Source organism: Oncorhynchus nerka, linkage group LG28 (genome assembly GCF_034236695.1).
Source record: "Oncorhynchus nerka isolate Pitt River linkage group LG28, Oner_Uvic_2.0, whole genome shotgun sequence".
Classification (NCBI taxonomy): Eukaryota; Metazoa; Chordata; class Actinopteri; order Salmoniformes; family Salmonidae; genus Oncorhynchus; species Oncorhynchus nerka.
Window position 1 is genome coordinate 16024159 of NC_088423.1, and position 24832 is coordinate 16048990.

The following is a 24832-nucleotide window of genomic DNA, read 5'->3' on the forward strand; positions in this document are numbered from 1 at the left end:
GCCTTTGCGACATCTGTAGGCTAAAACGTAAACCTTTTATCGCTTTGCATTGTGGGAATCCAAACAGCAGCTCCTCCCCACGTGTCTCTGTGGAGCCAAGCAACGACATGGCAGCGCTCAGATAGCCACCGTTATACTCACTTCTTTAAAGCTCGTTCAACTGAAGTATTTCAACATAGCAAACCCATTAACATACGTCAATGAAATAAACTGAGGAGAACGGTGAAGTGTGCAGGTGAGATCTAGCCCTTAACTTTTATTGAAATACAGGGAAAACTCACAAAATCGAGGCCTGGCAAATGACTTCTAATTATATTTGATAGCTTGCAAGCTAGTTTCGAGCAAACGTTAGCCAACACAACCGGGTAAATTGCTAGCCAGTACTAAAGTAAACAGACATATCTAAATATTTAGCTGGTTAACCCTATCATGAGATATAGCTAGTTAGCCATAATTACATTACGTTATAGATTTTTTTACGTGTTACTCGTTATTTTACGGATTCGTTTTGTTTTTAGCATTGGTTTGGCTGAAACGGTTTGATCGAATAAGTAGCTCACCAACACAGCCGCTATGCTACTTGTCACGTTGTCAATGTAAATTAGCTAACTAATGTACGGTAGCTAGTTAATTTAGCGACCTTAAACTTACAATGAACTGCGAGGACTACTCACGATAAAATGTATTACTTGGTGGTGGGCTGTTAGATGAGTGGTTAGATTTCTTCAAGACGATCGATCTGAGGGAGGTGCTGTTTTTTTGTTTAACATTTTGTGCATATGTATTTCTTATAAACATCAGTTTGTTGGCAATGTCAATTCTTACACATTTTTTCAAAATACTTACTTTTATGTTCGCTAGCTGGACAGGCAAACGCCGCAGAGTACTACCGAGCAACTCGTAATATCATATACGTTACTATCACAGATAGAACAAACAAAGAGACAGATTTCACCGGATGTATAATTGTGAAGCATCCGCTTGGCGTTCCATTCGTTACCAAATATGGGAGAAGATGGAACAAAATGGATTTTGGTTAACACTCTGCTAATTTTCTCATCGATGAAGCATTTGATCTATACAGTTTTCTGTTCCCAAAACTATAATATGTTACGAACAGAGTGGACTTTACCCTTTGCCAAAGTTTTTAAAAATTGTTTAGGAGTACCAAGGCGAATTGAGTTATTGCACACGCTCACTTCAGAGTAGGCGTTCCTTAACATAAATATGCTAATAGTGGTAGAACGCGCAAATAGGATCTTGCTAGCTCGTGCTTGGCTCTGCCCACCTTGCTTGGTCTGCCAACTATTACTCAAATGACCCATTTGAAACAACAGGCTGGGATCTCTTGGCTTCGGTATAACAAATCTTTGGTAGTAGCTCTGCTGATCACATCTGCCAATCACGTTATCCGTATTTAAGATAGTAGACAGATCTACGTCAGACGAACTGTTATCAGTGTGTCTTTTTCTTGTTGTAATCAAACTATTTAGTTATAGAAACGTATATAATTTTCACCTTTATTTAACCAGGTAAGCCAGTTGAGAGCAAGTTCTCATTTACAACTGCGACCTGGCCAAGATAAAGCAAAGCAGTGCCTCAGAAACAACAGATAAACAAACATACAGACATTAACAATTGAAAAATCTGTATACAGTGTGTGTAAATGAGGTAAGGCAATAAATAGGACAATAGTGGTGAAGTAATTACAATTTTGCAATTAACACTGGAGTGATAGAAGTGCAGATTTATTTTACCTTTATTTAACTACACAAGTCAGTTAAGAACAAATTCTTATTTTCAATGACGGCCTTGGAACAGGTAAGCCTTGTTCAAGGGCAGAACGACAGATTTGTACCTTGTCAGCTTGGCTACTCTAGCCACTAGGCTACGCTTTCGCCCCAAAGCGTAGCCTAGTACACACTCTTTTGGTGTGCAAAATAGCAGAAAAACTCATATGGGGATGGGGTAGGTATTTGGTTGGATGGGCTATTTACAGATGGGTTGTGTACAGCTGCAGCGATCGGTAAGCTGCTCAGATAGCTGATGCTTAAAGTTAGTGAGGGAGATATGTCTCCAACTTCAGCGTTTTTTGCAATTCGTTCCAGTCATTGGCAGCAGAAAACTGGAAGGAAAGGCGGCCAAAGTAGGTGTTGGCTTTGGGGATAACCAGTGAAATATACCTGCTGGAGCTCCTGCTATGGGTGGGTGTTGCTATGGTGACCAGTGAGCTGAGATAAGGCGGAGCTTTACCTAGCAAAGACTTAAAGATGACCTGTAGCCAGTGGGTTTGGCGAAGAGTATGAAGCGAGGGCCAGCCAATGAGAGCATACAGGTCGCAGTGTTGGGTAATATATGGGGCTTTGGTGACAAAACGGATGGCATTGTGAGAGACTGCATCCAATTGGTTGAGTAGAGTGTTGGAGGCTATTTTGTAAATGACATCGCCGAAGTCGAGGATCGGTAGGATGGTCAGTTTTACGAAGGTATGTTTGCAGGCATGAGTGAAGGAGGCTTTGTTGCGAAATAGAAAGCCGATTCTAGATTTAATTTTGGATTGGAGATGCTTAATGTGAGTCTGGAAGGAGAGTTTACAGTCTAGCCAGACAGCTAGGTATTTGTAGTTGTCGATGAAGACTGCTTCACAGTATTGTCTCTTGTCGATGACTGTTATGATATTGATACTGTCAATGTAAGATGTAAAATTACTCCCAATTTAGAACACAGCAACCGTAGTAATTTAGCTAGCTTGCTACTTAACTAGCTAGTTCCAACAAGCATATCTGTTGCTTGCAAGCAGGAGCAGATGGCTGTATCACTAGCTAATGTCATTCTGGGGCAAGGAGCGTTTTAGCTATTAGTGTATTCTAAGTAATAATTTAAGACTACAAAAATAGTGTAAATCTCATAGTCATCAAGGCAGGACCCAATCATTTAATTCAGACTGACAAATAAGAAATGCCACATTATCACTGTCAATAGTTGGAGTAGGATGATTGCGGAGCACCCTGCCTCAGACTGTCAGGAGGTTCAATTTCTAGCTCACAATTTACATTTATTTTCTGTGACTTTTTTTATTCATTCTTGTCTCGCACTTTTGTCTCACATGATCTATTCAGCTCCCCTATGTCCTGCTCCCAGAGATCAACCAAGTGCTCTTCACCAAGTTTGGGCTGGTTCACTTGCATGTGAGAACCATCCTACTGCAGTTTGAACTAGCCTTTCCGTCACTATATAGACATTGAGACCATATATGCATTTGCCTGTTGTCTTTTGTTTGTGGGTTTAGTTTTAGACAGTCTAATGCATTTTAGAGTTGAAACACTCCAACTACAGATACACATGCTTGTTTGAGCATCTCAAAAACTAAATGTATTATTGAATCAGTTTAGCGGGTGACAGATTATTTTACTATTGTAACATGCAGTGGAGAGAATTCTATTGTTCCTGTCAGGAGCCCAGGCTTTTGAAATAGATCAGGGGTGTAAAACTCATTCCATGGAGAGCCTAGTATCTGTGTGTTTTTGTTTTCAATTAAGACCTAGACAACCAGGAGGGGGAAGTTCTTTACTATTTAGTGACCATAATTCATCATGGGAGGAGCGAAAACCCAAAGACACTCAGCCCTCCATGGAATGAGTTTGACATGTGCTATAGATGAGAGTTCTCGTCTCTGGACCACACACGGCTTAGATTGCATTCTGCTAAGGCACTTGTCGCTCTCTACATCGGTCAGTTACATTGGTGACCAGGGGAGGTCCTTTCGATACGCCTATGGGGCCTGGGCACATGCATGCTCCTGGAGAGAAAGGGTAATACTGCATGAGTTGATGACAGTTTGATGGTCTCCATCAGAAGTCCAGGCTTTTGGCGTAGATTGTAAAGTGCTCATTTCTGGATTGCAGTATTTTAAGATTGTGCCCCCCACGGCACTTGATATACACTGAGTGTACAAACATGAACACCTGCTCTCTCCATGACATAGACTGACCAGGTGAATCCAGTTGAAAGCTTATTGATGTCACTTGTTAAATACACTTCAATCAGTGTAGATGAAGGAGAGGGGACAGTTTAAAGAAGGATTTTAAAGCCTTGAGACAATTGAGACATGGATTGTGTATGTGTGCCATTCAGAGGGTGAATGGGCAAAACAACAGATTTAAGTGCCTTTGAATGGGATATTGTACTAGGTGACAAGCAACACTGCTGGGTTATCATGCTCAACAGTTTCCTGTGTATATCAAGAATATTCCACCACCTAAAGGACATCCAGCCAACTTGACAAAACTGTGGGAAGCAACGGTGTCAACATGGGCCAGCTTTCGTCACCTTGTAGAGTCCATGCCGCGACAAATTGAGGCTGTTCTGAGGGCAAAAGGGGTACAACTCAATATTAGGTTCACTATATTTAGATATTTCAAATACTGCCTGAGACATCTTTGCTATTTGTCTCCGTACTCAATAAATGGTGAAACACTTTCTGATGGTGTTATTTGTTTGAATTCATATGAAACGTACATTATGGAAAACCTGTCTCGCACTGTCATGATTAGTAGAATAATTAATGGATTGGCAAGACTTTGGCACTGACAACTTTTAGGTTAGTAGGAAAGTTTAGGTTAGTAGGAAAGTTAATCATTTAAACACTTAAATATACTCACATTTAGTATTTCATGTTCATTTCCCAATTGTTTTTTCTATAATCCTACAGGCTCTATATTATTCTCCGTATCTTATATTCTAATGCATCCATCATTATGCGTGTCCACCATGGTATTGGAGAACACTCATCTTATTACAGAGCACTTTGTACAACTGTTTTTAGAGAAGATTATATTGCAAGGTATGCTATGTGTGTAGGCTATGCCATCTGTATTGGCTAATATGCACATGACACACACCCCTTTCCATCTACATGCATTTATTTGGGTTTCTATGCAAAGTACAGTGTCTTCAGAAAGTAATCAGGCCCCTTGACTTTTTTCCACATTTTGTTACGTTTACAGCCTTATTCTAAAATGGATTAAGTAAATACAAATCCTCAGCAATCTACACACAATACCCCATAATCACAAAGCCAAAAGTTGTTTGTTTATTTTTTGCAAATGTATTAAAAATTAACATACCTTATTTACATAAGTATTCAGATCCTTTGCTATGAAAATTGAGCTCAGGTGGATCCTGTTTCCATTGATCATCATTGATGTTTCTATAACTTGATTGGAGTCCATGTGTGATAAATTCAATTGAATGGACATGATTTGGAAAGGACCACACCTGTCTATATAAGGTCCCACACTTGACAGTACAGGTTTAGAGTAAAAACAAGCCATGAGGTCGAATGATTTGTCCGTAGAGCAGCGAGACATGATTGTGTCGAGGCACAGATCTGGGGAAGGGTAGCAAAACATTTTTGCAGCATTGAAGGTGCCCAAGAACACATTTGCCTCCATCATTCTTAAATGGAAGAAGATTGGAACCACCAAGACTCTTCCTAGAGCTGGCTGTTAGGCCAAACTGAGCAATCAGGGGAGATGGGCCTTGGTCAGGGAGGTGAACAAGAACCTGATGGTCACTCTGACAGAGCTCCAGAGTTCCTCTGGAGATAGGAGAACCCTCTAGGAGGACAACCATCTCTGCAGCAGGCCTTTATGGTAGAGTGGCCAGACTGAAGCCACTCCTCAGTAATAGGCACATGACAGCTCGCATGGAGTTTGCCAAAGGGCACCTAAAGATTCTCTGGCCTGATGAAACCAAGATTGAACTCTTTGGCCTGAATGCCAAGCGTCACGTCTGGAGGAAACCTGGCACCATCCCTACGGTGAAGCATGTTGGTGGCATCATCATCTGTGGAGATGTTTTTCAGCGGCAGGGACTTGGAGACAAGTCAGGATTGAGACAAAGAAGAACCGAGCAAAGTACAGAGAGATCCTTGATGAAAACATGCCCCAGAGCGTTCAGGACCGCAGACTGGGGTGAAGGTTCACCTTTCAACAGGACAACGACCCTAAGCATACAGCCAAGACAATGCAGGAGTGGCTTCAGGACCAGTCCATGCATGTCCTTGAGTGGGCCAGCCAGAGCCTGGACTTGCAGAGCCTGGAATACTTTCAGAAGGTACTGTATGATTGAATGTTTCTTCAAGCCTGCCGGTACAGTGCATTCGGAAAGTATTCAGACCCCTTTTTCCAAATTCTGTTCTAAATGGATTAAAAAAAAAAAAAATCTTCGCCAATCTACACACAATTTTTTTTTTTTTTCAAAAGTATTCAAAAGCCTGATTTGGTTGAGTGCTGCTGAGGTTTCTAGAAGGTTCTCCAATGTCCACAGAGGAACGCAGGAGCTCTTGTCAGTGGCCTTCGGGTTCTTGGTCACCAGCCTGACCAAGACCCTTCTCCCCCGATTGCTCTAGGAGTCTTGGTGGTTCCAGACTTCTTCCATATAAGAATAATGGAGGCCACTGTGTTCTTCTGGGCCTTCAATGCTGCAGACATTGTTTTGGTACCCTTCCCCAGATCTTTGTCTCAACACAACCATGATTCAAAAATGTAATTTATTGACAGAGATGGCTAATGAAACACATTGACATTTACAGTAGCCAGCTAGGCTAGTCAAACTGACTTTTGCTAGCTTTCAATAAATTGGCTAAGTGGTCAAGACAATTCGTATTGCATGCTGCGTATTTCAAGTGCACTCAAACAGATATTTATCTTATTTCAGTCTGGGAGCTAGCTATATCTGTTCCTCTTCATCAGACAGCAGCTTGTGTTTTCAGAAGAAACTGTTTACGTTTTAGATTGAAGCAGGCCATTGGCTGCCTTCATCCCGGGGTGTATGTTCAGGATTTCTGATTGGTTCCATGTTTAGCTGTTCGGCAAATTTGCTAGAGCTGACAGTGTTGAAATATACTTAATGTGCAAGAATTTAAGGTGCAAACAAATTGTATAGTCATCATAAGAATGTTTTACTGTCATATACCAAAAAATGTGCTCCTCCCTTGACGGGGTTCGATCAACTTCAAGTTTTACAGCTTCGGCCCACAACTTATACACGTTACATCATTGCACAAGTGTTAGCTAGCAAGCTAAATGGCTAAAATAGCCATGTTGCTGATGTGATGTGTCTGTCTAACGAGCTCGATGGTACTGGAATGTCAGAGTTTTGAATGATGTATTGACTGCTAGCTAGATAGCCAGTGTCACTGTTTCTGGCTCATGCAAAGTTAGCTATTAACAATTCCTTTAACGTTAAATTTACTACTGTCCTATTACGTCACCATATTTTGGCAGCATCACTCGGTCACACACTCACATCAGACAATGGTCACAAGCATAGTTATAAAAATGAGCTGTGTGTGCGGTACGTAGGCTGATGTGATTGGTCAAAAGACCAAATAGTGAATAATTGCTCAGAATTGGACAACCTGGCTCAACACAGCCATAGTAATGAGTAGTGACACTGTATTTACGTTGCTACTTATCTACCCCTGTTAGTTTGTCGGTCACTAAGCATCACTGTTATTCTAGGTTGGCTCTCCGGAGGTCTCCTGCTGCTCTTCTATGACATCTCCCCCTCCCCTCACCATGGCCAGCGGGGAGGACGATGACCCCGTCATACAAGAGGTGAGTGACTAGTTCCCCAGCACTCCTGTTTACCAGTCTATTTCTTCCCAAACCTAGGTTTTATCATCTTGGCGAGAAAGATGAGTGATGGAGAGAATATGAACCCGAGATTCCTCTCTTTCTGTTTCTTTTAGATTGATGTATACCTGGCCAAAAGCCTTGCGGACAAGCTCTATCTGTTCCAGGTAGGTTCTGCATCTACTCTGCAACAAGCTGTATGGATTTGATATGTTCCTGGTTAAGATATTGTACAGCTATCTTATCTTAATTTCTCTTGTTTTTTTTCCCTCCTTCATAGTATCCAGTACGCCCTTCCTCTATGACCTATGATGATATCACTCATCTGTCTGCCAAGATCAAGCCCAAGCAGCAGAAGGTGTGACTGGGCTCCCTTGTTTAAGAGATTTTCATCTCATATGGATATCCATCTCATTTGGACATTCCAGTTGTTTTTCTTATTTTTTACTATTTTCTACATTGTAGAATAATAGTGAAGACATCAACATTATGAAATAGCACATGGAGTCATGTAGTTACCAAAAAAGTGTTAAACAAATCTAATTGTATTTTCTATATGAGATTCTTCAAAGTAGCCACCCTTCTTCATGAGGTAGTCATTTCAATTAGCAGGTGTGCCTTGTTAAAAGTTCATTTCCAATGCGTTTGAGCCAATCAGTTGTTGGTAAAAGACCCAAGTCCATATTATGGCAAGAACAGCTCAAATTATTATAATTTTTTATCCTTTTTATTTAACTAGGCAAGTCAGTTAAGAACAAATTCTTATTTACAATGACAGCCTACCGGGGAACAGTGGGCCTTGTTCAGGGCCAGAACGACAGAATTTTACCTTGTCAGCTCGGGGATTCGATCCAGCAACCTTTCGGTTACTCCCAACGCTCTAACCACTAGACTAACTGCCGCCCCAAATAAGCAAAGAGAAACGACAGTTCATCATTACTTTAAGACATGAAGGTCAGTCAATGCGTAAAATTTAAGAACTTTGAAAGTTCCTTGAAGTTCAATCTCAAAAACCATCAAGTGCTATGATGAAACTGGCTCTCATGAGGACCGCCACAGGAAAGGAAGACCCAGAGTTACCTCTGCTGCAAAGGATATGTTCATTAGAGTTACCAGCCTCAGAAATTGCAGCCCAAATAAATGCTTCAGAGGTCAAGTAACAGACACATCTCAACATGAACTGTTCAGAGACTGCGGGAACCAAGCCTTCATGGTCGAATTGCTGCAAAGAAACAACTAAAAGACACAGATAAGAAGACTTTCTTGGGCCAAGAAACATGAGCAATGGACATTGGACTGGTGGAAATCTGTCCTTTGGTCTGATGAGTCCAAATGTGAGGTTTTTGGTTCCAACCACCGTGTCTTTGTGAGAAGCAGAGTAGGTGAACGTATGATTTCCGCATGTGTGGTTCCCACCAGGAAGCATGGCGGAGGTGGTGTAATGGTGCTTTGCTGGTGACACTGTCATTGATTGATTTAGTATTCAATGCACACTTAACCAGCATGGCTACCACAGCATTCTGCAGCGATATGCCATCCCATCTGGTTTCCGCTTAGTGGAACTATAATTTGTTTTTCAACAGGACAATGACCCAACACACCTCCAGGCTGTGTAAGGCTATTTGACCAAGAATGAGAGTGATGGAGTGCTGCATCAGATGACATGGCCTCCACAATCACCTGACCTCAACCCAATTGAAATGGTTTGAGATGTGTTCGACCGCAGAGTGAAGGAAAGGCAGCCAACAATTGCTCAGCATATGTGGGAACTCCTTCAAGACTGTTGGAAAAGCAGGTGAAGCTGGTTGAGAGAATGCCAAGAGTGTGCAAAGCTGTCATCAAGGCAAAGGGTGGCTAGTTTGAAGAATCTAAAATCAAAAATGTATTTTGATTTAACACTTTTTTGGTTACTATATGATGCCATGTGTTGTTTCATAGTTTTTGATGTCTTCACTATTATTGTACAATGTAGAAAATAGTTTTTTTTTAAATAAAGAAAAACCCTTGAATTAGTAGGTGTGTCCAAACTTTTGACTGGTACTGTATGAAGGACAAACCACATTATCCATCTTCCCTAGCCTGTTCTATTATTAAACAATATCCTCAGTTTATCATTTGTGTCTTTGTGTAGGTGGAGTTGGAGATAGCCATCAACACTCTGAGTCCTAACTACTGTCGAAGTAAAGGCGAGCAGATCGCCCTCAATGTGGACGGAACCACCTCAGAGGACTCCAACACCTACTCTGTGTGAGTGCACTACATACAGTGGTTGCTCCACTGAAAGTTCTGCGATTATGCTGTGGTACTTAGGGGTAATTTTTGGTTTAGTATGGTACCCTGCGTCACCACTTCTTTGCTCCAGACCAGCACATGGGGGAGTTAGAGCACTGTATATGCTTTTGGGTCCTACTGTGTCTCTAACTGACAATGAATGGGCGACATAAACCTAAATAGTAACTGATAATTGTGCACGACTTCAGTATTACTTACTAAAACTTGTTACACTAAGGTTTTTATTTGATTTTGTTAGGATTATTTTGCTTTTACTGTGGTACTGTAGACCACTCCCGACCGGTCACGTTATACAGCACCTGAGTGGTGCAACGGTCTAAGACACTGCATAGCAGTGCAAGCTGTGTTGCTACAGATGCTGGTTAAATACCCGTTCCGGCCTCGACTGGGAGACCCATGAGATGACTGTAGGTTTTTGGTTTCTCTCCCTTTAAAAACAGAAATGAATCATTCTAAATAACAAACTGGCTTTATTTACAAATTAGTAACAATGTCTCACCTCATGTTCAAGATTGGCCTTTTTCTCCCTCATTTTACATTATTTGAAAACAAAATCACCTCCAAAATGTTTTTTTTTTTTTTACAAAGCGATTCATTATTATTAATTTATAATTATACAAAAGCCCCTTGGATATTCTCACAGATATATTATTGACCCTGTTATTAGCAGGACAATATATATTGGTCATGGCTCCTGAGTGGTGCACAATGGGATTGCCTTGCAGTTCTCCAGCTGTATCCATGGAAAGTGCGCGAGGTTCAAGGGATGAGGGCAGGGGGCACAGGATGAGCTGCAGAGCCGGGCACAGAAGACAGACTTAGCCCATGGAGGAGGAGAGGTGGACCTCCACCCCGCCACACTGGGTAGCACAGAGCAACACTATAAGGGGCGTTGCACTAATAATGGTGCTGACTAAAGAAACGTTCCTGCTGTTCTAGCAGGTAGCTGGACAATAGACTGGCCTAGATGTTTTTCTAAGTTAGGTTCTATGTAGTAGTAGTAGTAATAGTAGTTGTAGATGATGATGATGTAGATGTAGATTCTTTCGGATAGTCTTTAAGAAATGCATGTTTTGGTTATCCTGACCTGGACACCATGTACAGTATTATAATAGCCCGTTATGGGCTATTAGCAGGACAATATACCTTTACCAACACATCTCTGTATTTTGATGCTTTGTTAGAATCCTCCAATCCTCTATATGTAATTATTGGTGTAGAGTCGCGTCATATTTTTCAATATGCTGTAGGCCTACCGTAGGCGACATGAGTCTCGCTAGTGTTGTGTAATGTGGTGTCGGTCGTATTTATTTAAAGAGCATATTGAAGTTAGAAGCAAAAGCCTACAACTATTTTATCACAGTTTCGCGCTGCTCTGAGACAAGCATGGGGACGGGTCTTGATAAATCAATGAGATTTTTATTTTGACTGAATCTCCGTTTGGGTGTTGGTTAGACTAAAATGATGGTGTATAAATGTTAGTGTAACCTTTATTTAACTAGGCAAGTCGGTTAAGAACAAATTCTTATTTACAAGGACAGCCTACTCCCTCTTCAACATCAGGGAATTGAACCACGCTCTACCGCGTGCCCGCATGACACGGGGATCATTTAGCTCAATAGCCCAGCACTGTAGCCTACTCCCGACCGTCACGATGTACATCACCATATTTTATGTTCCCATCCTAACAGAAACCCAGCGGGTTTTTCATTTTTCTTGGAGTAAAAACACCATAATATTAATCAAATGAATTAAGCAAAATTTCTTAAAATCAGTCCCATATACTATGTATATAAATGTAAATCTCCCGCAGGCCAGATTGAATTGGCTCATATGCTGCCCACCCATGACTTTGTACACTTTGTGTTGGTTCATTTCTTAGTACTCTGTGTTAGTTTCATTTGTGTATGTCATCTGTCATATGCTGTGTCCGTGACATGCTGGTCATTCATCAATCTCCTTGCAGGAAGATGATGGACAAGCAGACGTTCACATCCATCCAGTCCACGACCAACACCTCCAGATACGCTGCTGCCATCTTCAGGAAAGGTAGCTGTGTTTCTGTACATTCATATCCATAAGCACTGACATTGCTCTCCTGCGTGTGTTCATATTAGTCTTGATATCTAAATGTTTGTCTGACTCGGTGTGATGTCACTGATGGGTGTTGATGATGTCATCAGGTGAGCTCCACATCACGCCGCTGCAGGGCATCCTCCAGATGCGACCCAGCTTCTCCTATCTGGACAAGGCTGACTGCAAACACAGAGAGCGGGAGGCCGCTAACGAGGGGGGAGACTCCTCTCAGGATGAGGCAGATGAAGATGTCAAGGCCGTCACTGTAAGGAAACACGCACAATAACAATTCACACAAAATGGCCCTCTTAAATCAATTGTTGACCTCTGTTTTCTTTGTCAGTATTGGGATAGTCAAATTAAACCTGTCTCTTTCCTCTAGGTGAGGTTTTCCCGCCCTGAGTCGGAGCAGGCTCGTCAGAGGCGTATCCAGTCGTATGACTTCCTTCAGAAGAAACAGGCAGAGGAATCCTGGGTCCACCTGCACTACCACGGCCTCAATGTAAGGGGGCGCTCTCACACACTGTTTTATGTGACCTCTGTTAATCCAAGTCACAGCCAATTTCAATTTAACACCTACTTTGTGTGTGTGTGTGTGTGTGTTTAGGACGGGCGTTCGGACCACGAGAGGCTATACCTGTACTGCCAGGCTATGGGAGGTTCCGAGAACACAGAACTGGTGAAAACTCCAAAGTGGGTACTAACACGTAGTGTCCCTATTTGAAAGTTGCTTTTGTGTGTCATTCCTTCTTTCTCTTCCCTCCCGCTCCCTTTATTCATCCCTCTCTCTTTTCTCCTGATCCCTTTATTCATCCCTCTCTCTTTTCTCCTGATCCCTTTATTCATCCCTCTCTCTTTTCTCCTGATCCCTTTATTCATCCCTCTCTCTTTTCTCCTGATCCCTTTATTCATCCCTCTCTCTTTTCTCCTGATCCCTTTATTCATCCCTTTATTCATCCCTCTCCCTCTTTTCTCCTGATCCCTTTATTCATCCCTCTCCCTCTTTTCTCCTGATCCCTTTATTCATCCCTCTCTCTTTTCTCCTGATCCCTTTATTCATCCCTCTCTCTTTTCTCCTGATCCCTTTATTCATCCCTTTATTCATCCCTCTCCCTCTTTTCTCCTGATCCCTTTATTCATCCCTCTCCCTCTTTTCTCCTGATCCCTTTATTCATCCCTCTCTCTTTTCTCCTGATCCCTTTATTCATCCCTCTCCCTCTTTTCTCCCTCAGGGAGTACCTGGCAATGCTCATGCCTCCTGTCGCAGAGGAGAAGATGTAAGTCAAACTTGCATGGTGTGTAATGTATTAAGCCATGTTGTAACATTTCAGGTATGAAACTGATGAGTCCTTGGTGTGTGTGTGTGTGTGTCAGTGTGAGGCCCGTAGGTCCCAGTAACATGCTGTCCATGGCCCAGCTCCGGACGCTGCCACTCGGTGACCAGATCAAGACCCTGATGAAGAACGGTACACTAACCTTGTTACTTTTGCTCCAATAAATCTTTATTTTCCCCAAGGGAAATGTTTTCAAATCAAATGTATTTGTTACATGTGCCGAATGCAACTGGTGTAGACTTAACTGTGAATTTGTTGCTTACGAGCCCATGTCCTCCATCTTATTCTTTCCATAATTTCTCTCTTCCCCTCTAGTTAAGGTGATGCCGTTTGCCAACCTGATGGGTTTGCTGACCCCTGGGACAGACTCCACTGCAGTGCTGCGCTGCATCCAGCAGGTGGCGCTACTGGTGCAGGGCAACTGGGTGGTCAAAAGGTGAGACGAGCAGAGCAGGATTGTGGCGGACCAGGTTCACAGATCCAGATTAAATAGATCCAAAAAAGTCTTCCTTCTGGATTAATTATTCAAGATCTAAATGTGTGATTTCATGAACAAAGATTATGCTTGGATACTTAAAAAAAGAAAGAAAAAGATGAACTATTGTCCCAGAAATATTTCAGGTCATGTCCCTGACAGCAGTTGAACACTCTTTTGTTCCTTCAGTGACGTGCTGTATCCTAAGAACAGCTGTAGTCCCCACAGTGGTGTGCCTGCTGAGGTGCTGTGTCGAGGAAGAGACTTTGTGGTGAGTCACACTGTTTATACCCTTACCATATCTCCGAGCAGATCTTCCTGCACAGGTCCACAGTACAATTGTGCATGTTCATTGACAAGAGGTTCAAATTTCAAGACTTCATGGTGAAATTTAAACAGGAATAAAAATATGTTTTGTGTGTATATATATATATATATGTATATATATGTGTGTGTGTGTTTTATGTTCTTGTTTCTCTTAGATGTGGAGATTCACTCAGGATCGCTCGGTGATGAGGAAGGAGATTGCAGCCATCATCAAGGTAATCATCAACTGTTTTAAACAGTTCACTGCACCAGGGGGTGCTACTAAAGCCACCTGCCGTGTCTCACACCTGGCCAAAGATACCCAATTCAAATACCGCTCTATTTAAAGTATATGGTGTAACACACTTCACAAGTGTTCCTATAAGTCAATCAATCAAATGTATTTATAAAGCCCTTCGTACATCAGCTAATATCTCAAAGTGCTGTACAGAAACCCAGCCTAAAACCCCAAACAGCAAGCAATGCCGGTGTAGAAGCACTGTGGCTAGGAAAAACTCCCTAGAAAGGCCAGAACCTAGGAAGAAACCTGGAGAGGAACCAGGCTATGAGGAGTGGCCAGTCCTCTTCTGGCTGTGCCGGGTGGAGATTATAACAGAACATGGCCAAGATGTTCAAATGTTCATAAATGACCAGCAGGGTCAGATAATAATAATCATAGTGGTTGTCGAGGGTGCAACAGGTCAGCACCTCAGGAGTAATTGTCAGTTGGCTTTTCATAGCCGACCATTGAGAGTATCTCTACCGCTCCTGCTGTCTCTAGAGAGTTGAAAACAGCAGGTCTGGGACAGGTAGCACGTCCGGTGAACAGGTCAGGGTTCCATAGCCACAGGCAGAACAGTTGAAACTGGAGCAGCAGCACGGCCAAGTGGACTGGGGACGGCAAGGAGTCCTCATGCTAGGTAGTCCTGAGGCATCGTCCTAGGGCTCAGGTCCTCAGAGAGAGAGAGAGAGAGAGAGAAAGAAAGAATTGGAGAGCATACTTAAATTCACACAGGACACCGGATAAGACAGGAGAAATACTCCAGATATAACAGACTGACCCTAGCCCCCCAAGACATAAACTACTGCAGCATAAATACTGGAGGGTGAGACAGTAGGGGTCGGGAGACACTGTGGTCCCTTCCGACGAAACCCCCGGACAGGGCCAAACAGGCAGGATATAACTCCACCCGCTTTGCCAAAGCACAGCCCCCACACCACTAGAGGGGTATTTTCAACCACCAACTGAGACAAGGCCGAGTATAGCCCACAAAGATCTCCGCCACCCAGACAGGAAGATCCCGTCAGTGACTCAACCCACTCAAGTTTAAATTTGTCCTGTCTCCCCCCCCCCCCCCCCCAATAAGTTACCTCCAGAGCAGTTGAAGCTGGTGGGAGGAGCTATAGGGGGATGGGCTCATTGTAATGGCTGGAATGGAAATATGGAACGGTATCAAACAAATGGAAACCACGTGTTTGACTTTGTTCAATTTATTCCACTCCACCATTACAATGAGACTGTCTTCCTATAGCTCCTCCCACCAGCCTCCTCTGCTCCAGAGGTTGTTGCTAGCTTTTTGTCCTCCCTGTTATTTCCAGCTCCCCCCGGAGGACGTGAAGGACTTCCTGGAACATATGGCGGTGCCTCGTATCAACCGTGGCTGGGAGTTCCTGTTGCCAAGCGACGGTTCCTTCATCAAGAAGCACCCTGACGTGGCCCAGCGGCAGCACATGCTGTGGATGGGGATACAGAGCAAGTAAGACATGACATACGCAAACACACACACATTATCACTCACTGTTTGCCTTGGTAAGGTAACATGGACAGAGACGGTTGATTTTATGTTTCATGTTTTGTTTGCAGATTGGAGAAGGTCTTCACCTTCTCTAAGGAGGACCTGGTATCCAAAAAGGACCTAGAAACAGGTGTGTGTGCTTATAGCAGCGTCTTTCTGGCATAATGTGTTTTATAATTGTCTCTAGCTAAAAACTGTTTCTCTGTCCTTAACAGAAACTGTGCACGTGAGTGGCGAGCAGCGGCTGAAGGCTGCCCATGAACGTGCACGGCATAACCAGGCCTCTCTAGAGAAGGACCTGAGCGCTCGTCGACAGGGTGGAGCCGATGCGAGTGGCGGAACTGGGGTTCGGGTCAAAGAAGAACCTGTCAGTGAAGACGAACCCATGGACTCGTGCTCATCCGTGCACCCTAATGGTTTGGTTAACGGTTACCCCTCATCCTCTGCTACCTGCCCCGCCTTGAACCCTCATAACGGGCACGGCGGGACCCCCACTCCATCACCGTCCCCTGAGCTGAGGGACTTTGTGTGGAACACGTTCAGGAAGCAGCACGTGCTGACGCTGAGTGAAGTCAAGAGGCTGTTCAACCTCCACCTGGCCTCCCTGCCTCCTGGACACAGCCTGTTCCACTCCATCTCAGACCGCCTGCTACAGGATACTATACTGATGAGCCAATGCAAACAGATACTGGTGCCTGTGAGTATTAGACCCTGTCCCTGCTGCATGACTACCATCCCACCAGGGCTCCCTTGGGTTTTCGGTTTTGAAACTAGCATGATAGGGGGTTTGGGGTCAGTTCCTCTGGAAAACAGACAACCCCCTGTGGTACTGGAGAATTTCAATTAAAGATCGGCCCATTCTTCCACTAGATATCCACAGATAAAGAGCCTCTCCTTGGACTAAAGAGATCAGCTTTTGGCTCCCGGCCAGATTAAACTCAGCCTGCCCGGGTTCTCTTCTCTGCTGCAATGATGGTCTCTTGCTTGCCTCAGGAGTACAGCCATCACCTTTCCTAAACAGAACAACAAACTGTGGTTTTGGTATGTGATCTATCCCTGTAGCAGCACACCGGCTTTACTCCTGAGGGTAGCTGGTAGGAAGTAGAGAGAGAGCAGTGAGGCGATGGAGGGTTGGCCTTATCAGGTTCAGCTCTCTGATTAGAGCCTGATGGCTGTGTGATTGTAGAATCTAACTGTTCAATTATATTACACCCCACCAGACTGCACTGTACCTTAGGTGAAGCCTACATTTTCCTAATGAGGCGTGGTTCTTTAAACTTTGCTCTCATGGTTGTCTTAATGCCATAGTACTCATCAAAGAAGTAGTTGAATGAACATGGTTAGCATTAATACCATGACACTGCTACCTATTGTATACAGGTCTGAGACACTGCTACCTATTGTATACAGGTCTGAGACACTGCTACCTATTGTATACAGGTCTGAGACACTGCTACCTATTGTATACAGGTCTGAGACACTGCTACCTATTGTATACAGGTCTGAGACACTGCTACCTATTGTATACAGGTCTGAGACACTGCTACCTATTGTATACAGGTCTGAGACACTGCTACCTATTGTATACAGGTCTGAGACACTGCTACCTATTGTATACAGGTCTGAGACACTGCTACCTATTGTATTCAGGTCTGAGACACTGCTACCTATTGTATTCAGGTCTGAGACACTGCTACCTATTGTATACAGGTCTGAGACACTGCTACCTATTGTATACAGGTCTGAGACACTGCTACCTATTGTATACAGGTCTGAGACACTGCTACCTATTGTATACAGGTCTGAGACACTGCTACCTATTGTATACAGGTCTGAGACACTGCTACCTATTGTATTCAGGTCTGAGACACTGCTACCTATTGTATACAGGTCTGAGACACTGCTACCTATTGTATACAGGTCTGAGACACTGCTACCTATTGTATTCAGGTCTGAGACACTGCTACCTATTGTGTGGATAAGGAGCAAGTCTCCCTCTGAGTATCAAATCCCCTTTTTCAACCTGGCTTAGGTTCTTATCCCCCTTGCGCTCCTCGGGATGTTGTGGGATTTAGATCCTGGAAGGAGGAATGAGGTAGGGAGGTATGGGGAGGGGTTGGACGGAGGAAACTGTCCACTGTTAAATAGCTTCTATTATTGGCTGAGAGCACAAAGCCTATTACCGTTCCAGGAGGAGTTAACCATTAAGCCCTGTGTAGAATTTGCCTGTACACACACATCTAGGATCAGATCCCACTTCCCAAATACGGACTAAACAATAGTCAGTCAGATGAATGCAAAACTGACTTTGGATCAGCTTCGAGGGGCAACTTTATCCTATCCCAGCAGAGGTTAATGCTTTCTGGGAGTGGAGAGGGTTGAATCAGGGATTTGCTTAATGGTCTTGGGATTAGAGATCCTGTTACATTTACATGTTGGTCATTTAGCAGGTGCTCTTATCAAGAGTAACTTAGTCAGGTTGGCAACACAGCACGCCTGTTTTGTTTTGTTGAGATTGGGAATAACTTAATCCAAAGTGTAGCTTCTTGTAATATAAGGTATCCCGTGTCTGTAGAGCCCAGTGCTATAAGACTCGGGGTCACTGCAGGGATTTCACTCCTGTATTTTCATGTATTTTCATGTATTTTCTCATGTATTTTCATCGGTTTGGTCTCTCTTTTTCCCTGTAGTTTCCAGCCCAGAGCACGGCAGCTGCGGATGAGCAGAAGGTGTTTGTTGTGTGGGAGACAGGAGAGACCTTCGACAAGGTAACAACACCTGGGGTCAGGGTTCTTCTTATAGTCAAGTGTGTAATAATTTAGTTTTCATTTTCACTCATCATTCCACATGCCCACTGCACCCATTGGATCACTTGGAGTGTGTGTGTAACCTGTGTTTTGAAATCATGCAGAAATACTCTGATCACAAGTCTGCCTTTAAAGTGGCTTGCGAAAGTATTCAACCCCTTGGCATTTTTCCTATTTTGTTGCCCTACAACCTGGAATTAAAATGTATTTTTTGGGGTGTTTGTATCATTTGATTTACACAACATGCCTACCACTTTGAAGATGGAAAATATTTTTTTATTGTGAAACAAACAAGAAATAAGACCAACTGAACTTGTTCGCATAACTATTTACCCCCCCCAAAATCAATACTTTGTAGGGCCACCTTTTGCAGCAGTTACAGCTGTAAGTCTCTTGGGGTATGTCTCTAAGCTTGGCACATCTAGCCACTGGGATTTTTGCCCCTTCTTCAAGGCAAAACTGTTCCAACTCCTTCAAGTTTGCTGTATACCAGCGGAATCCATCCATCTTTAAATCATACCACAGATTCTCAACTGGATTGAGGTATGGGCTTTGTCTAGGCCATTCCAAGACATTCAAATATTTCCCCTTAACTTCTTGCGTCGAGCCATCCCGGATCCGGTATCGTGACTACAGCCTCAAGCTCATTACCATAACGCAACGTTAACTATTCATGAAAATCGCAAATGAAATGAAATGAATCTATTTGCTCTCAAGCTTAGCCTTTTGTTAACAACACTGTCATCTCAGATTTTCAAAATATGCTTCTCAACCATTGCAAAACAAGCATTTGTGTAACAGTATTGATAGCTAGCGTAGCATTTAGCGTAGCATTTAGCGTTAGCATTCAGCAGGCAACATTTTCACAAAAACCAGAAAAGCATTCAAATAAAATCATTTACCTTTGAAGAACTTCGGATGTTTTCAATGAGGAGACTCTCAGATAGCAAATGTTCAGTTTTTCCTGAAAGATTATTTGTTTAGGACAAATCGCTCCGTTTTCTGCGTCACGTTTAGCTACGAAAAAAACCTGTATCCAGGATTGTGTAAGTCTATCCGCAAGCTCATTAGCATAACACAACGTTAACTATTCATGAAAATTGCAAATGAAATGAAATTAATCTATTTGCTCTCAAGCTTAGCCTTTTGTTAACAACACTGTCATCTCAGATTTTCAAAAATATGCTTATCAAGCATAGCAAACTAGCATTTGTGTAACAGTACTGATAGCTAGCGTAGCATTTAGCGTTAGCATCAGCAGGAAACATTTTCACAAAAACCAGCAAAAACATTCAAATAAATCATTTACCTTTGAAGAACTTTGGATGTTTTCAATGAGGAGACTCAGTTAGATAGCAAATGTTCAATTTTTCCCGAAATATTTTTTTTACAGGAGAAATCGGTCCGTTTGGTGCGACACGTTTGGCTACCAAAAGAAAACGAAAATTCAGTTATCCAAACGCCAAACTTTTTTCCAAATTAACTCCATAATATCGACTGAAACATGGCAAACGTTGTTTAGAACCAATCCTCAAGGTGTTTTTCACATATCTCTTCAATGATGTATCGTTCCTGGAAGTGTGCTTCTCCCTCTGTATCGCGTGGTAAAATGATTGCCACTGGGAATTACGCACCAACTTAGACAAAGGACACCGGACGGACCCCTGGCAAATGTAGTCTCTTATGGCCAATCTTCCAATGATATGCCTACAAATACGTCACAATGCTGCAGACATCTTGGACGAACGGCAGAGAGCATAAGCTCGTTCACAGCACATTCACAGCCATATAAGGAGACAATAGTAAAACAGAGCTTCAGAAATTCAGCTCATTTCCTGTTTGAGGTTATATCTTGGTTTCGCCTGTAGCATCATTTCTGGGGCACTCACAGATAATATCTTTGCAGTTTTGAAAACGTCAGAGTGTTTTCTTTCCAAAGCTGCCAATTATATGCATAGTCGAGCATCTTTTCGTGACAAAATATTGCGCTTAAAATGGGAACGTTTTTTTTATCCAATAATGACATTAGCGCCCCCATAGGTTGAAGAGGTTAAACCACTCGAGTGTTGGTTTAGCAGTAAGCTTAGGGTCATTGTCCTGCTGGAAGGTGAACCTCCGTCCTAGTCTCAAATCTCTGGAAGACTGAAACAGGTTTCCCTCAAGAATGTCCCTGTATTTAGCACCATCCATCATTCCTTCAATTCTGACCAGTTTCCCAGTCCTTGCCGATGGAAAAACAGCCCCACAGCATGATGCTGCCACCACCATGCTTCATTGTGGGGATGGTGTTCTCTGGGTGACGAGAGGTGTTGGGTTTGCGACAGACAGCATTTTCCTTTATGTCCAATAAGCTCAATTGTAGTCTCATCTGACTAGAGTACCTGCTTCCATATGTTTGGGGAGTCTCCCACATGCCTTTTGGCGAACACCATACTTGTTTGCTTATTTCTTTCTTTAAGCAATGGCTTTTTTCTGGCCACTCTCTCTCTTCCGTAAAGCCCAGCTCTGTGGAGTGTACGACTTAGTGGTTCTATGGACAGATACTCCAATCTCCACTTTGGAGCTTTGCAGCTCCTTCGGGGTTGTCTTTGGTCTCTTATTTTATTTTTTTATTTTTTTGCATTTTCCAATTAAGAACATTCAAAACAAAAATGAAAAGATGGTGACAGTAACAGATGAACATAATATTTGTATTTTTTTTTAAAATATATATATATATATATATATATATATACAAAACTATAAGTCATATTTTTTATTTTTTATTAAACAAATAATGAGACATTGCATCATATCTTTGGTGTCTCTGATTAATGCCCTCCTTGTCTGGTCCGTGAGTTTTGGTGGGCGGCCATCTCTTGGCAGGTTTGTTGTGGTGCCATATTCTTTCCATGTTTTAATAATGGATTTAATGGTGCTCCGTGGGATGTTTAAAAGTTTCTGATATTTTTTTATAACCGAACCCTGATCTGTACTCTACAACTTTGTCCCTGACCTGTTTGGAGAGCTCCTTGGTCTTCATGGTGTCGCTTGCTTAGTTGTGTTGCAGACTCTGGGGCCCTGTCAGAACAGGTGTGTATATTTAGAGATCATGTGACACTTAGATTGCACACAGGTGGACTTTATTTAACTAATAATGTGACTTCTGAAGGTAATTGTTTGCACCAGATCTTATTATGGGCTTCATAGCAAAGGGGGTGAATACATGTGCACACACCACTTTTGTTTTTAATTATTACATTTTTTTTTTAACAAATAACCCTTTTCACTTCACCAATTGGGACTATTTTGTGTATGTCCGGGTTAGGGTTTGGCCGGGGTACGCGGTCATTGTAAATAAGAATTTGTTCTTAACTGACTTGCCTAGTTAAAGGTTCATTTAAAAATAAAAATAAAGTAACTTAAAAAATAATAATAATAAATAGGAAAACGCCAAGGGGATGAATACTTTTGCAGGGCACTGTGTGCCCTCCCTTATTTAGTTTCAGAAATGTGGATGTGTTTGAGCTCCCTTTTAATTTTTCTGCCCCTACATTTTAAAAGATCTTCATATTGTTGTCCCCCCCCCAGCACCGTCAGGTCCTGTATGAGATCTTCATGAAAAACTACCGGGTAAGGAGGAACGTGATCCAGACCAGGCTGACGCAGGAGCTGGGAGACCAGACTACCAAGGCCGACATGGACCGCCTGCTCAAGGTACGACTGGCCTCAGAACAAAGTGTAGAACAGACTGCTGAACAGTATCTAGAACTGGCTTTAGAATAGGTTCTGGAACCATCTTCAGAACGGGTTCTGGAATCTGCTCTAGAGCTGGCATTGAGTAGCTGAGTGGGCTGTAGGAACACCATTTAAAACTGTCTGAAGAATCAGATGTGGTAATGTTAACCTGTCTGTTTGGTCCTGGCTTGTTAGGAGTGCTGTGTGAGCTTAGGAGGGATGTGGTACCTCAAGGGTACCCTACAGTCCTGACAACATTGAGGACACGCCCCTGTGGCCACCATCACCCAACCAAACCCACTCCCCCAGAGCCTAGTGGGAGGGCTCTGTACGGGGAGGCAGGGCAGGCAGACGCACGAACCAATCGCAGCCCTCCTGCCCCCAGCTCTCAGGACCTGGATTGGAGGACTGAGACGTCCATCATCTGCTCCTGTCAGAACATAATGCTTGTTGTTATTGCAGCTGAATAAGTCACTTGAGCATGGTCCAAATGGAGGCGGCCTGGTGGACAGAAGACCTTCCATATTCACAAGGGCAGGAGCACAGATGTGTGTATTCGAGTGAGACAATACTGAAAAACTAGATTTACTATGCTATTATTTCCCAATCTGTACTTTAGTACCCTAAGAACAGCTCATTGTGCTCTAGTCCAGAACAGGTCAACTTGATTCAACTAATGTGGGTGGGCTGGTTAAGGGCTGAGCACAAATGTGCAGTCCTGGAGGTACTCGAAGAATTGATTAGGGAACACTGTACTATGCCATTGAGAACTAGACTATATTTTGAATTCATAAAGTGACGCTTTATTTTTGTTTTTGAATTAAATTTATTTTACCAGACTGAGGTTGGTGTTCGTCTAAGGAGTTCAGTTTAGTCCTGTAGTTTTATCCTGACGGTGGCCTTTGGGGGGGGAAAAGAAACACATTTGAGTCCTTTTACCATTCAGTTTAAGGCCTTAACTAGGGTATCACATTGCTAGTTTGAGTTGAGCTTTTTCTACTTTTGTTCCTCTTTTCTTGAAGGGAGGAATGATAACTTTGGTTTGATATTCACTCCACCCTCTGTCACTGATAAAGGCCATACAGAGCAGGACAACACCGCATCGTGTTGAAGGTTATTTAACAGCTTGTGTTACACAGCTATCAATCAATAGCTGGATCAACCTATATAGCTACAGGCACTTTAAACTACTGTTGTGAGTGAACTAAAAGCAGGGGTTTGCTGAGGTGAATCACAATACAGGAGTGAATTGATGTTGAAGTGATCACAATCATTTAAAACCTGAGGTTTTTTGTGCAAATCCTTAACTGTTAACCCAAAGTTTTACCACAAGTTGGAGGTGAATTTTACTTTCACATGTTCATTTTATATTTGATACAGTTAAACTAGACAGTCAGCGCGGGTAAGGCCTGTTTCGAGTTGCAGAGAAGCACTTGGAAGTGGAACCTCATGGAAAATGTGAATAAAAACTATTGAATGATTGGTTTGCGGTTATTGAATGTCTGGGAGATGAATTAATTTAAAGTTTTGTTGAATTCAAAGGATGCTAATACAATAAAAGTTCAAATATTGTTGGACATAGTTTCAGGCTGTGGAATGTTGTCCCACTCTTCAATGGAGTGAAGTTGCTGGATGTTCCAGGAATTGTGAACAGATCCTTGTGACATGGGGCCTGTTTCAGCATGCATTATCATGCTGAAACATGAGGTGATGGTGGCGGATGAATGGCACGACAATGGTCCTCAGGATCTCGTGACGGTATCTCTGAATTAAAATTGTGTTCATTGTCCGTAGCTAATGCCTGCCCATACCATAACCCCACCGCCACCATGGGGCACTCTGTTCACAATGTTGACATCAGCAAACTGTTCCCCCACATGAAGCCATCTGCCCAGTACAGTTAAAACCGAGATTCATCCGTGAAGAGCACACTTCTCCAGCGTGCCATCGAAGGTGAGTATATGCCCACTGAAGTAGGTTACGACGCTGAACTGCAGTCAGGTCACGCCCCTGGTGAGGATGACAAGCACGCAGATGAGCTTCCCTGATGTTTTTTGACAGTTTCTGCAGAAATGTTTTGGTTGTGCAAACCCACAGTTTCATCATTTGTCTATGTGGCTGGTCTCAGACGATCTCGCAGGTGAAGAATCTGGAAGTGGAGGTCCTGGGCTGGCGTGGTTACACGTAGTGTGCTGTTGTGAGGCCAGTTGTACGTACTGCCAAATTCTCTACAACGAAATTGGAAGCGGCTTATGGTACAAAATTAACATTAAATTCTATGGCAACAGCTCTGGTAAAAAATTAACATTAAATTCTATGGCAACAGCTCTGGCAGACATTCCTACAGTCAGGGTGCCAATTACACACTTTACATCTGTGGTGTTGTGAC

General features: G+C 42.9%; 1 protein-coding gene across 1 annotated transcript; it reads left to right on the forward strand.

Moving 5' to 3' along the window:
* Positions 1-48: 48 nt before the first annotated feature.
* Positions 49-23923, forward strand: LOC115112932 (DNA-directed RNA polymerase III subunit RPC5-like). Its single transcript, XM_029640011.2, has 20 exons — positions 49-235; positions 7527-7622; positions 7757-7807; positions 7921-7998; positions 9772-9887; positions 11899-11981; positions 12116-12273; positions 12391-12510; positions 12616-12701; positions 13241-13285; positions 13383-13474; positions 13658-13778; positions 14007-14088; positions 14300-14359; positions 15723-15880; positions 15988-16049; positions 16135-16616; positions 18610-18687; positions 22297-22422; positions 22639-23923. Exons 2-20 carry the CDS (start codon positions 7560-7562, stop codon positions 22693-22695), a joined length of 2118 nt encoding a protein of 705 aa, XP_029495871.2. The 5' UTR covers positions 49-235; positions 7527-7559; the 3' UTR covers positions 22696-23923.
* The last annotated feature ends 909 nt before the right edge of the window (positions 23924-24832 follow it).

What these genes read in the sequence shown, in the direction of transcription:
- LOC115112932 (XM_029640011.2), top strand. Translation starts at nt 7,560, where the DNA reads ATGACATCTCCCCCTCCCCTCACCATGGCCAGCGGGGAGGACGATGAC. An exon ending in ATGACCCCGTCATACAAGAG is followed by an intron (nt 7,623 to 7,756) that starts GTGAGTGACTAG and finishes TGTTTCTTTTAG; the next exon opens with ATTGATGTATACCTGGCCAA. An exon ending in CAGGAGAGACCTTCGACAAG is followed by an intron (nt 18,688 to 22,296) that starts GTAACAACACCT and finishes TCCCCCCCCCAG; the next exon opens with CACCGTCAGGTCCTGTATGA.